General features: G+C 35.0%; 1 protein-coding gene across 3 annotated transcripts in view; it reads right to left on the bottom strand.

Moving 5' to 3' along the window:
* Positions 1-3,339: 3,339 nt before the first annotated feature.
* Positions 3,340-12,751, bottom strand: part of LOC133202767 (disintegrin and metalloproteinase domain-containing protein 12-like) — a 33,107-nt gene continuing 23,695 nt past the window's right edge. For 2 of the 3 annotated variants that reach the window (XM_061338648.1, XM_061338645.1), the window contains exons 14-21: positions 12,324-12,419; positions 11,828-11,959; positions 10,931-11,106; positions 9,860-10,067; positions 9,547-9,621; positions 9,315-9,423; positions 7,481-7,619; positions 3,340-7,268 (exon numbers count right to left, since the gene is read on the bottom strand). In XM_061338648.1, the coding sequence (XP_061194632.1) occupies positions 5,648-7,268; positions 7,481-7,619; positions 9,315-9,423; positions 9,547-9,621; positions 9,860-10,067; positions 10,931-11,106; positions 11,828-11,959; positions 12,324-12,419 (2,556 nt within the window). In that variant the 3' untranslated portion in view covers positions 3,340-5,647. The remainder of the gene's footprint in view (positions 7,269-7,480; positions 7,620-9,314; positions 9,424-9,546; positions 9,622-9,859; positions 10,068-10,930; positions 11,107-11,827; positions 11,960-12,323; positions 12,420-12,751) is intronic. The other variant, XM_061338647.1, reaches the window with a different exon arrangement.

The raw sequence follows: 12,751 nt of genomic DNA, 5'->3' as shown, positions 1-12,751 counted from the left end.
TTTTCCGGTAAAATAATATGGTAAGGTCCAAACTGCAAGAAAAAGGGGCAGGGGACAGGGCAGCCCGCCAAAAGAATGAAAATTTTCATTCAAAATTCTCAGATATTAAATGTGGCTCGTTCCCAGGACCCGGACAAATTTATATATACATATTTAATGTGAAGTGGCCAGTATTCAGGCTAGTAGGAACCAGGGGCGAGGGAGGGAGGGTGCAGAATGGCCTATGAAAGACTACATGTGGGTCAGACGATTAATTTGGGACCTTTTTACAAAAGCACTTGCATGCACCCAAGATTGCCAAGACACACAACCATTTCCTCTTGAAAATTATTCTATTCCTACACCTTTTTAACTGCAATTTTAACACGAATCATTAGAATAGAATTTGCTTAAATAAAAGAATTTTTCGAGTACAAATACTAAAAAACAAGAGGCCCATGGGACACAACGTACGCTCACTTGAGTCACTATGGCCCTGTTGTTCTTCATCATTTTACCCATATATTCCTATATACAACTTTGATCGTCCATTGTGGCCACATCGTACCCCCTGGGGGCCATGGTTTGAACAATCTTGAATCTACACTGTCCGAGGATGCTTCCATATCAATATGGCTAATCATACCTTTACAGGTCTTTAGAAAAAGATTTTGAAAGATCTTTTTCCTATATATTCCTACTTTGATCGTTCATTGTGTCCCCACGTACCCTATCCCCGGGGGTCACAATTTGAACAAACTAGCTCGAATCTACACTTTGTGATGTAGCTTTCATATATAATTTTCAACTTTTCTGACTTAATTGTTCTTGAGAAGATTTTGAAAAGTTCACTAATTCTTAATTATCTCCCCTTGAAAGAGGGCAAGGCCCTTGATTTGAACACTTCAATTCCCTTGACCCAGGGACGCTTTTTGGTTAGTTTGGTTGAAATTGGACCAGCGCTTCTTAAGAAGAAGTCTTAACTTTAGTTTTACGTCCGTAATCATGTTATTTACGCAAAACAGATATAATATAAGAATTTACATTGTGTGTTTTGGGGAAACTTATTAAAACGTCAGGTAGTTATGAAAAACACACACGTATGCATAGTTGATTTAAACTTGACTCACGTTGTTTTGAATTAGGTATTAAACTTTTTTTGGAGGGGATTCTCATTCTTTGATATCATTTTTTTAAACTCTGAAATATATTTGATGATCGATGTCCATATAGAAAATGATCAATGTCGACCCGACCCCCCTCCCTGCAACATTTCCCAACCAAAAATGGAAATGATTTTCGCGATGTTTTAATTTTCTTAATGTACTGAGATGGAAATGGCATACATAGGCATACTTTATTCTGGTGATTCAGTGACTTATTTAGTAAACATTAAATTAAAAGTAATTGCTAATTTCCAGAACTTAACGAATACACAACCTTAAAACACTTTATCAATCCCATTTTCTTAAGGATTTGCATTAAAATTATTTTGATGCCACCCTTAAAAAAAGAGGCATATTGCCTTGCACCCTCTGATTGGTAAGTCGGTATTTCAGTCTATAGACCAAGTGTTGTCCACTCAATATTTTAAGAACCCTTTGCTTGACAGACATCAAACTTCCTTCACAAGGAAATGATCCCTATTGATCTTGAGGTCAAAAGGTCAAAGGTAAAACTACCAGCATTAAAGATATAGAAAAATTTGTCCCTTCAATTATTTGAGAACCATTTGCTCGACCGACATCAAAATTTGCACATTGGTTTCCCCTAAGGAGATGGTCCCTATTGATTTTGAGGTCTAAAAGTCTAAGGTCAATGGTCAAATTGGGCATAGGAAGATATTGACTCCTCAATATCTTGAGAATCCTTTGCTAGACAGACATCAAACTTAGTACAACTGATTCCAATTGAAGAGTAAATGACTTCTGTAGATTTGAAGGTCCGAAGGTCATGGGTCAAATTGGACATAGGAAGAAAACACAGACTGCTCAATATCTTTAGAACCATTTGCTTGAAACATGATGCAAGATACTTGTTCCCAATAAGGAATATATGACCCTTATTGAATTTGAGGTCCCAAAATCAAAGGTTAAGGGTCAAACTGGACATATGAAAATATTGACCACTCAATATCTTGAGAACCCTGTCCTTGACAAACATCAAACTTGGTACACTGGTTTCCCATAGAGTAGATAGCGCCAATTGATTTTCAGGTCGCAAGATCAAAGGTCAAGGGTCTAACTGTACATAGGAATATATTTATCACTCATTATCTGAGTATCCTTTGTTTGACAGACATCAAACTTTGTACACTGGTTCTCCTTAAGGAGTAGATGACCCCATTGATTATGACAAGGTTAATGTCCAAACTGGACATAGGAAGATATTGACCAATCTACATCTTAAGAACCCTTTGCTTGACAGCCATCAGACTTGCTGGTTTCCTCTGAGGAGTAGTTGACCACTGTAGAAGTCTAACATGAATGTTCAAACTACTCTCTGACATAGGAAGATATCACCAGCTCAATAATTTTTGAGCACTTTGTTTAGCATACATCCAACTTGGTACATTGGTTCCCCTTAAAGGAGTAGATAACCCTTATTAACTTTGAGATCACAAAATCAAAGGTCAACGTGCAAACTAAATATAAGAAGATATCTTGAGAATTCTTTGCTTGACTGGCATCAAACTCGTTACACTGGTTATCTTCACTTGAGTAGATGACCCCTGTTGATTTTGCAGTCACAAGGCCAAAGGTCAAATGACACAGACACTACAGATGGAATATTGTCAGCTATCTCAGAACCATTTACTTTCCAGACATCAATTTTGGTACACTGACACCCTCTAAGAAGTAAATTGCCCTAATGATATCAAGGTGTGATAGAGATCAGTCTTTATTATGCTTGCTCCTGACTTGTAGATGACCAATTGTTATCACTATCATTACATTCTAAATTTGAAATTGTTCCCTTTTTAATATACATGTAGTTACATGGGGGCATGTATGTTTCTCAAACATTTCTTTGTTTCATTTAGATTACTGTATACAGGGAAATTTTCGCCCCCGTTTTATTTTCACCCCTTTCGCCCTAGACGCAAGTGGGCGAATTTAAGACTGGACAAATTCAAAGAAAACAGTATAATTTCTTAAACAAAACTGTGACTGGGCGAAATCAAAATGGGGCAAAATTGTTTGCAAGTGTGAAAGGGCGAAAATAATACGGGGCGAAAATAACCCTGTATACAGTGAAACTGTGAAAGTTTTCATCAAAGTACAGCTTACTATATGCTGATGCCAGTTGTTCAACTTACATATGTATTACTGCCAATAAAAAAATAAAGGTGAACAAATCTGTTTTTGTATTATTTATTCTCTTTTCAGTGTAGATGGCTCTCCTCTAAAAATAAACAAAACAAAAGTATTTCATCTCTGATATCATTTTCATGGATACTCTTTTATGTGTAATACCTTTTCACATATTTAATATATGAATTCAGAACAGAAATACATGTACATGTAATCCAAAGAGAACCTTCGTCCTAAGTCTAGAATTTAAAACTCAAGGCTGAAACGGAATCTTGAAAAGTAACATGTTCCAAGGCAAGAAACTCAGATCAATTTAAGACAATTTTCTCAGACAAAGCAGTTGATTTAAATAGAACATTTATAACAAAGAATAAAATAAGCAAGATAAAAATTATGACTTTAACAATGGAATGACAGACATATTGACAAATTTTGCATTTAGCAATAGCACAGAGAAATAATGAGCATAATAATACATGTATGTATGGGGACTCATGAAGAGACCTAAAGGGAAACAATTCCTTTATAATTGTTTATAGTATGTTATTAAGATGAATGTATGTATTGTATATGGCTAAAGTTTCCATGTAGGATAGTCAATTATTATTTAATTTCACTGTTGTCTTGAAGTTTAGCATATTGGATCAGTTTTTCCATAAAAGACTAAAAGAAGATCAAAACATATGTTTCTTGAACACATCTAGAATCTTTCAATTTAGCAATACTTCTGTAATGGTGTTCATTTTGCTGCCTAAAATAATGCCATCTCAAGTGACAATCAACTTTACCAATGCTGTAGTTAGTTTCAGTGCAAAAATAAAAAATAAAATTGAGAACATAACAGTTCTGGGATTGTATCTATATACTAAAACCTTTGGGACAGTTACTGGTACTTCATGGCAAGAAAACTGTGAGCAGTGTAAAAAAAAAAATCTACATAAATCTTGATTCTCATAACAGAACCATTAATCCTCTTTATCTAAAGACATCAGTGAACAAAAATGAGTGTTTCTATAAGAAATCAAAAGGCACATGATCATGTCAATGTTTAATCTCTCTCTCTCTCTCTCTCTATTTCTCTCTCAGATGCTATAAAAACATATAGTATGCAACAAAAAAAAATCTCATAGAATACAAAAAAACCTCCAAGGAATGGGTTAAAATAATAAAGTACAATATACTATAACACTATCAAATCATATCACAAACTGTGCATACATAAATATCAAGGAGGGATATAGTTTTTGCTATCATAAACCTATATTGCGTAATTCTCTCAATAAAACATAACTGGAATACAAGCCAAGGGTATAAGATGTATATTTACTTCAAATAAGAAAAGAGGGAAAGATTTGAATAAATAAAAAAATCAGGACTATTGTTTTCTCCTAACAGAAAAAAGTTTTAAAACTGTTTGTGTAATGCAAAGCAAATATGTCTGGCCAGCAGAGAGTGAAAAAAAAAATAAATATTGTGTCTCCTTGAAATTTGATTTTTTTTTTAATGAGGTATTGCAAATTAATATAAAGCACCTGCTATCTGAAAAATTCATAGCAAATAGGTATAATTGAGTATTGTTTATAAAAATGTGTAGTGAAAAATCAATACTTGCTTCGAAATGAAAAGAGTAAAATACCTTTTCTAATTCTTAAAATACACATGTAAATTCAATTCTTTCAGTTACCATTATATACATGTACCAAGTTCTACTTATGCCTGTAGAATTTTGTAACCTAAACTATCTGGTATCAATAATGGGACATCTGAGTATTTTGCAACAACTACTGCATTCTATACCAATGTTAAAAGCTAAAGGAGTAATCTTGTACTTTGGCAAAAATTTACTCAATTTACATACTACATATAGTTATGTACATGGAAGATATTTTCAAAAAATATGCAATCATTGTCTGTATACACGTTCTGGGAAGTAAATGTATGCTTGTTGCATCATAACTAAGCAAACAATTTATCCACTTTGATGAACTGTGGAAATTTTTTTTTATTAATTTGCACATTGTTGCCCCACCCCCTAAGGTCAAAGGATGTAAATTTAGGATGAAGATTTGAAATTGGCAATATTTCTTTTAATGCTTTACACATGTTAAAGATGCTTTATAATCTAATAATTTTGTATTTGAATGTCCCAGCAGTTTCATAGGAGAAGTTTAAAACGTTTTAAAGCTTACGGATGACATTTCAAAGTATGATGAACGAAGACAGACAGTATAAGGTCAGTTGTGACACTCAAGTGACCCCACAAAAAATTCAGGCAGACATCAACAAATTATTAATCTCTCTCATTTAAATGGCACCCTATTACTTGATCATATCACAAGAAAATCTTTATAAACTTATACATTAACACTCCGAATCTTTGAACCAGATCCCGGTTTGGGTGAAGGTTTTGGTCTGGTTTCACCGGTTACTGGTTGAGATTTGGTTCCCACTTGTCCTAGTGAACTGTCTGAACCAAACACTGATTTCTTGCCAACATCCATGGAATCAAACATAGCTTTTATATGAGCTACTGCAGGGGCTTCCTGCACTTTTTCAAAAGAGTCTGTTTTCTCTAAAGATGAGCTTGCCTGTACTGGTTTCTTGGGTAATTTCATTCCTGGTTTTGGAGGAGACCGGGATGGTTTTGGTCTCCTTCCATTGGAATCTTGCTCCATCACTTGTCCAGTGGATTTCACTTTAGGTAAGAGTGGTTTTCTGGAGGGTTCTTCTTTTAAATTACTTCCAAATTTAGAAACAGGATTTCTATTTTTAGCTAATGGAAAAGTCACTTCATCTTTCACCTCAGTTCCAAGTTTGGGTGATGGTCCTGCCTTTTTGTCTGCAGGACCTTTGTTTTTAAGGTATTCCTCATAGCTAGGAGGAGGTCTTTGAGGTGATTTTAATATGGGTTCCTCTGCAGCTTTTTGATTCTGATCCCCAGGGAATGCTAGTTTTTGAGCCTGCAGTGGCATTGATTTTGGTCTGGAAGGAGACTTTCCATTACTGCTGCTACTGCTAGAGCTGTTCCGGTTTGAATGTGCTGGAACCGGTGGTACCAACTGACCGTCTTTCTTATCTTGAACAAAAGCTTGAGATCGTCTGTCTGTTGTGCTGATAAGCACAGGGTTTGAAATTTCACGTGAAACACGCTCTTTGCGCATTGCGACTCCACTTCCAGAAGAATTGGAGTCTTGTCTTGTCACTGATGGATTTGAAGGATTGGAATTCTGTCTTATGACTGGTTTTAATGCAGGGGCAGGTGAAGATGGTTTAAGTGCAGCAGATGGTGCTGTTGGTTTCAAAGCAGCAGCTGATCCAGTTGGTTTAAGAGCAGCAGCTGATCCGGTTGGTTTAAGAGCAGCTGCTGATCCAGTTGGTTTAAGAGCAGCTGCTGATCCAGTTGGTTTAAGAGCAGAAGCTGGTGGTGTTGGTTTTAATGCAGTAGTTGGCTGCTTTGACACTGCTTTGGCTCCTGGTTTTACAATGGGCATTGAGGAAGGGGTAAATGTAGATGGCTGACCTTTTTCCTCTGATTTCTTGCTCTCCTCACTTTTAGATGTTTTCCTGGAGAACTTGGAAAATATGGACTTTGATTCTTTAGTATCTGATGGTACAGGATTTAACTTAACTTCTTGAAAAGAAGACTCTTGTTGTTTGTCTCGACTTGGGGGCAATTTAACAGCGACATTTTGATATGTAGCAGAGTCAGGTTCCTGTTTCCGTGTCTTTTTGAAGAATTTGGGTGGATCCGGCCTTGTGACAGGTGTTTTGGATTTGGACTGAGGTTTCAGGGCTACCTTTTCTGGACTAGTTTCTGTTTTAATCGTCCTATTGCGGGACTGAGTAGCAGTGGTACTTTGAAACACTGGTGTTGAAATATCTCTCGGAATATTTGGATTTCTGCTGTTAACCGCTGCTCCTCCAGCACGGCCATTTGCTGGTCGTTTCCAAGATGAAAGTGAAAAGCATGGTACTCTAACAAATAAAATACAATATGTATAAACAATGCATCACTGTAAATCAACAGCCTTCATTTCTATTTCACATTATTGATATTTCAAAGACAGTATAATACTTCCATACCTGTTTAAAGGAGAAATTATAATACCATAATCATGGCTTAGTTTCAGTCAGGAATTTTTAAAACAAACTGTACAATTTTCACCTGCCTGCGATATTGGACTCACCTGAACTTGAGGTCCCCTGGGTGGTTAATCCACCATTTCTTTATGGATTCCCTGTAGTAGAATGCTATGAAAGCCAAACATCCAAACACGATTATCATTGCAAAAGTCACCAGCAGTCCAATAAGTAGGTCATTGTTGTCTGTAAAAAAAAGTATATACGGTATATAAACAGGAACATCAAAATAATGGATTCTATTTGTCTCCAATAATTGTGCCTGTATTATTATAATCAATACTGACTATTAACAATTTTTGCATTTTACAACATATTATAAAATGGTGAAAAATAATGTACTGAAATCATGCACCATCACCAATGAAGCAAGTTGACCAAAAGAAAAAAATAAAATAAAAATGTATTATAATGACATGGTCTAGTCTGACACTAGGGTCTTGAAGTACCAGTTGTAAGCAGGATGTCTCATAAAGCAAATAATTTGAAATAACGACACAATGTATGAACTTACGAATCCACTTAATATCCACTAGGTGTGATTGAAATAAATATGAAAAACTTGTTAATTCATGAATATTATAAACGTTTTCTTAAACTGAACTTAAGTTCACAATTTTTGCAATTTTTACTACAGATTTCTACAATTTTTCTTATAATTTGTTTGATAGCAGTAACACCAAGTTCATTGCACAGATAGGCAGTTAAGATTTTATGGCTCTAACCTACAGATGAAAAGTAGCAGCAATTGATGTCAATGTTGGTTAACTAAATATGCTTCAACTAATAAAGGGTGAGTCTGCTTTTCTAGCTAAAACACTCAAAATTTTTGAACATGAAGTACATGTAAAATGAAGTTACTCCATGACTTTCAAAATTAAACTTCTTTTTACAAAAATTTTTATCAAATAAATCCCAAATGAAATTCTGTTCATGAAAAAAAAATAGAGAATATTTAAAATTTTTATTTATACTTTGGCAATCGTCTTATTTAATAGCAAACTTATATGTACGATAGTGCCAAACAATAAGAATTGTAAGAATTATAATTGGTAAAAGTGTCCCAAAAATGATGGCACAATACAAAGAATCCATTGAATGCACATATTTAGATGGAGTGGTTTTTCCTCCATGCCAGTCTGAAAAGAAATCGGAAACCATATCTATAATGTAATAATAAGCTATCATTATAGGAGGAAATGTCATAAATTTAGGTTCATCTCCTAATCTCCTCTGTCACTGCCAATTTCACAATCATATCTAGTTAAACCATCTGCCCTTTAGAAAAAATAACTAAACATTATAATTCAAGTCTGTTTTTAGGTAACAATCAAATACAACAATTGAAGGGGATTTTTTAACCTGGTAATGAACTGTTTTGAAGCGTTAATGGACTTCGAAGTCCCATTTAGTTTTTTTTTTTTTTTTTTTTTTTTACAAACTCTCCACTAATACAATTCAGGGAGACATTGTTTTCATCTATGCAAAAAATTCTGGTTCAGTGGCATGTCAAAATACAATGCATATTACTTAACCACACATCTGTGCATTGTACATGCAGCAATTTACATCCAAAGTCAATTTTAAGTAAATTCATTCATTAGTTCAACAATTTCTATTTTGGACTTGTTCCCACTTTTGATCATTCTGTCACTGCTGCCTTTATAATAACCAGAATCACTAATGTGTTTCTTTTGGCTTCAATGTCCTCAAATGCACATGCAGATGAGAGTTTATCAGAAATGTGCCACACATATATAACAATAATTGTAAAGAAACTGTGGAATTTTTCTAATATTGGTTTTCATGTATTTTGTTAATGCCTCAATGTATATTAAAGGTACAACAGTTGCATTAGGCAGGAGTGGGTGGGATACCTACCTTTGATTTTGATTGGACCACTGTGTAAACTGCCTCCATAACCAGGTGCATCACAGAAAGGAGGGCTGAATCCCTCATTGCAATGACACTGACCAATACTATTACACACCTAAAATATACAGGGGACATTGGTAATATATTGTCAGCCAGACAAAACATTATATGAAACTTTCAGCTCAGGTGAGCTAAAAATACATAATTTATTGTTAAGAAGAAACAACATTCGAATTACCCCATTACTGTGGCAATCTGGACATTCCCTTGAAGGTATTCTGGCTAGTGATGTACATTTATGGTTGTAGCAAATCTGTAATCAAACATAAAGATCGGTTTTTTTTTCTGTTAAAACTGAGTACACTTACCAAGTCTTGCAGCAACCTGTACCTACATGATGCTTGTGTCTATCTGCATTGTTTACCATTACTTAGTAAGTTATATTCTATTTTCTGTTTTAGGGTACTATTTGCCAGAATAGAAGTACATGGATACCCATATTTGGAAGTACAATCTCTGCTGTGAGATTTGTGATCAACTATACTTTTTACCTTGTTATGTCCACACTTGGCCCCATCTGGTACCTGCCCTGGATCTGGCATATTGAGTCCTACATCGAGTGTGGCAGAGCGACACACGTAGACCTTTGACCCCTTCTGTAAGAAGGAGGCAGGGGTGGCAATGGCTAAGGTTTCCCGCCAAAACATGAGCTTCTCATTCAGGTGGACGCAATGTAAGAGACCGCACATCACATCACTGCTGGCAAAAAGTTAGAAATAAGGTGTGATGATACAGTCCTAAACTCAGATGTTGTCATAATATATCAAATCGTTAGGTATCAAGTCACCATTAAAGACATTTATCCTTTTTATTAAATATATATAGAGGATATTCAATGTTTTGTTGTTGTATATGGAGTTTATTTCACGATTAGGACAGGACTTTTTTATTTTTTATATTTTTACGAGTGCAAAGCACGAGTGAAAATATAAAAAAAATTCTGTCTCACGAGTGAAATAAATTCCATATCCAACTAAATCATTGAATTTTCTGATTATTACATTTTCTTTGATTTTCCCTTTGCCTCTGTTTTTTCTCAACACAGTGTCATAGGCTGTGACGTCACAGTTGAGCAGTTAAGACGTCATAGTGTAGCAGTTGTGAGATTGAAAACATTGCAACATGAATTTTAGCAACATATTTGGGAAGAAATTGGCAATTTTAGTCTCTATCAAGATGGTTTAGTTTCTATCTCTATCTTATTACAGGCCAGAAATTATTTTTACTTACTTTGATATCCTTTCAAACTGTGAAAGAATATCGCTTTGGTATCCTTTCACACTTTGAGAGAATATCCCTTTTATTCAATAAATAAATCATAGTATTTCACTCTTGAAAATGTAAAGAAACACAGTATACCAATACTAAGCAAAGATGCACCTGTTTTAGTACCACTGTCAGCTAGAGGCACCTGTCCTCAGATAGGAAATTGATGATAGCCACTGTTGAAACCACCAGTATTAAAACTAATGGTGTATTTCTTTTAAGGGTTGGTATTCTTAAATTTATTTCTAAGAACTGATTTTAATAAAGAAAAATCATGAAACTAATAGCATGCTTACTCTTTGTCACAGCGGGTAAATCGATTGGTCTTCAGATTATACCCACAATTCCCCGTTTCAGAGCCATTCACGTTGAGATGCTGGAAACATATGGGATCAGACACCCTACCGGTAGCTCCCCAGAGCAGACGACATTGTCCTGTGTGTGTCTTACACTTCCCATTCAAACAGTACGACTGTAAAGAATGAAAACAGTGTTTGTATACAACAAATGAAATATACTGTATACGGGGTTATTTTCGCCCCATCTTAATTTTGCCCTTTCACACTTGCAAACAAATTTGCCCCGTTTTAAATTCGCCCAGTCACAGTTTTGTTTAAGAAATTTTACTGTGTTCTTTGAATTTGCCCCGTTTTAAATTCGCCCATCTGTGGGTAGGGTGAAAGGGGCGAAAATAAAACGGGGGCGAAAATTTCCCTGTATACAGTATGTATATACATATTCAAATTCTGAGCTAGGAAAATAAAAATGTTTAAGACTGAAGAAAACGTGCAATTATAGCATCCTGCTGATACCTGCCTAACGTGTCAACCTTATATAGGTACAGTTGAAGCATTTAACTGGTACCACAAACACTATGGCCATCCACATTCTTTGATTCACCAAATAAGCTTTATACTATAAATAGCCTTAACAATTTACCAATCAAGTCCCATATCTACCATCTCTGATTAACTTTAAACTTTGGTATCCTAAGCCACTGTCAATCCCCTCATGTCATCAAATCATTCTCTTTGATTCTTGCCACTCTACTGGTACCTTATTACATGTCCATTACCACATTCTAGCTTCCCCCCTATGGGGTACCTACCTGTCCATTACCACATTCTAGCTCCCTCCCTATGGTTTCTACCTGTCCATTACCACATTCTACCTTCCTTCCTATGGGTACCTACCTGTCCATTACCACATTCTATCCCATTCTTCCTATAGACATCAGATGGACAATATTCTGACTCTCCATTACAGAACTCGGGTAGATCACACTCCTCATATGCTCCTCGACACAGAGTGGCTCGGGGCTTCAACTGCAAGATCGGGTATAAATAATACATTTAAATAAAATCACAGGGACAAAAAATAGCAAATGTCTCATGTTTTCAGGTACCATTATACTGATCTTAAATATATTCATTTTAAGTTCAGGACAGGGTAGGGTTGGTAATTTCTGCTGGTGTCAAATTTTTCATTGCCTGGATCAAAGCCAGATAATTTCAATCACATACCTTCTAAATGCCTGATTGTATGGAATCGCAAATAATTGAAAACAAGGTTATTTGAATGCAACAGTTCCTTTCAAGAATCATATTAAAAAACTTCACTCTGTAGAAATTATATGTAACACATTATCAGCCATTTTAGTGCTGACTAATATATCAAAATTTTCCTTACTGTACAAGTGTTGGTATCACAGCACTTTCCTGTTGCACACACAGCCCCTGGTGAGAGTTTGCAGGTTAAAGCATTACAGCAGGTTGTCTTACACTCCTAACAAAAAAAATATCATTTCTTAATTGAGGAATTGATGTTGTGGTGAAGTTTTAATCATAAATTCATTACGATTAAAACATTAAATTAATTAAATTCATAGTGTAAATTATTTTTCTCTCAATATAATAAAAGCTTTTTTTTCAAATTTTATCAATTCAAGGAAAATTATACATGTACCAGGTATTTCAAACCTTCAGTGTTTTGCACAATAATAAAACTTTAAACAATTGAGCTACCAAATTCATCTTTCTTTTAGTGTCTTCTGCTTCTGAAATGCATTCTCAAATACTACAAAATTCTCTGCCACATCTTTCTATAAAAAAAAATAT

The sequence above is a fragment of the Saccostrea echinata genome, unplaced genomic scaffold (genome assembly GCF_033153115.1).
Source record: "Saccostrea echinata isolate AGI-Se365-2 ecotype Australia unplaced genomic scaffold, CSIRO_AGI_Sech_v1 ptg000047l, whole genome shotgun sequence".
Lineage (NCBI taxonomy): Eukaryota > Metazoa > Mollusca > Bivalvia > Ostreida > Ostreidae > Saccostrea > Saccostrea echinata.
The sequence above is the reverse complement of the archived record's forward strand: the minus strand, read 5'-3'. Positions and strand labels throughout refer to the sequence as shown.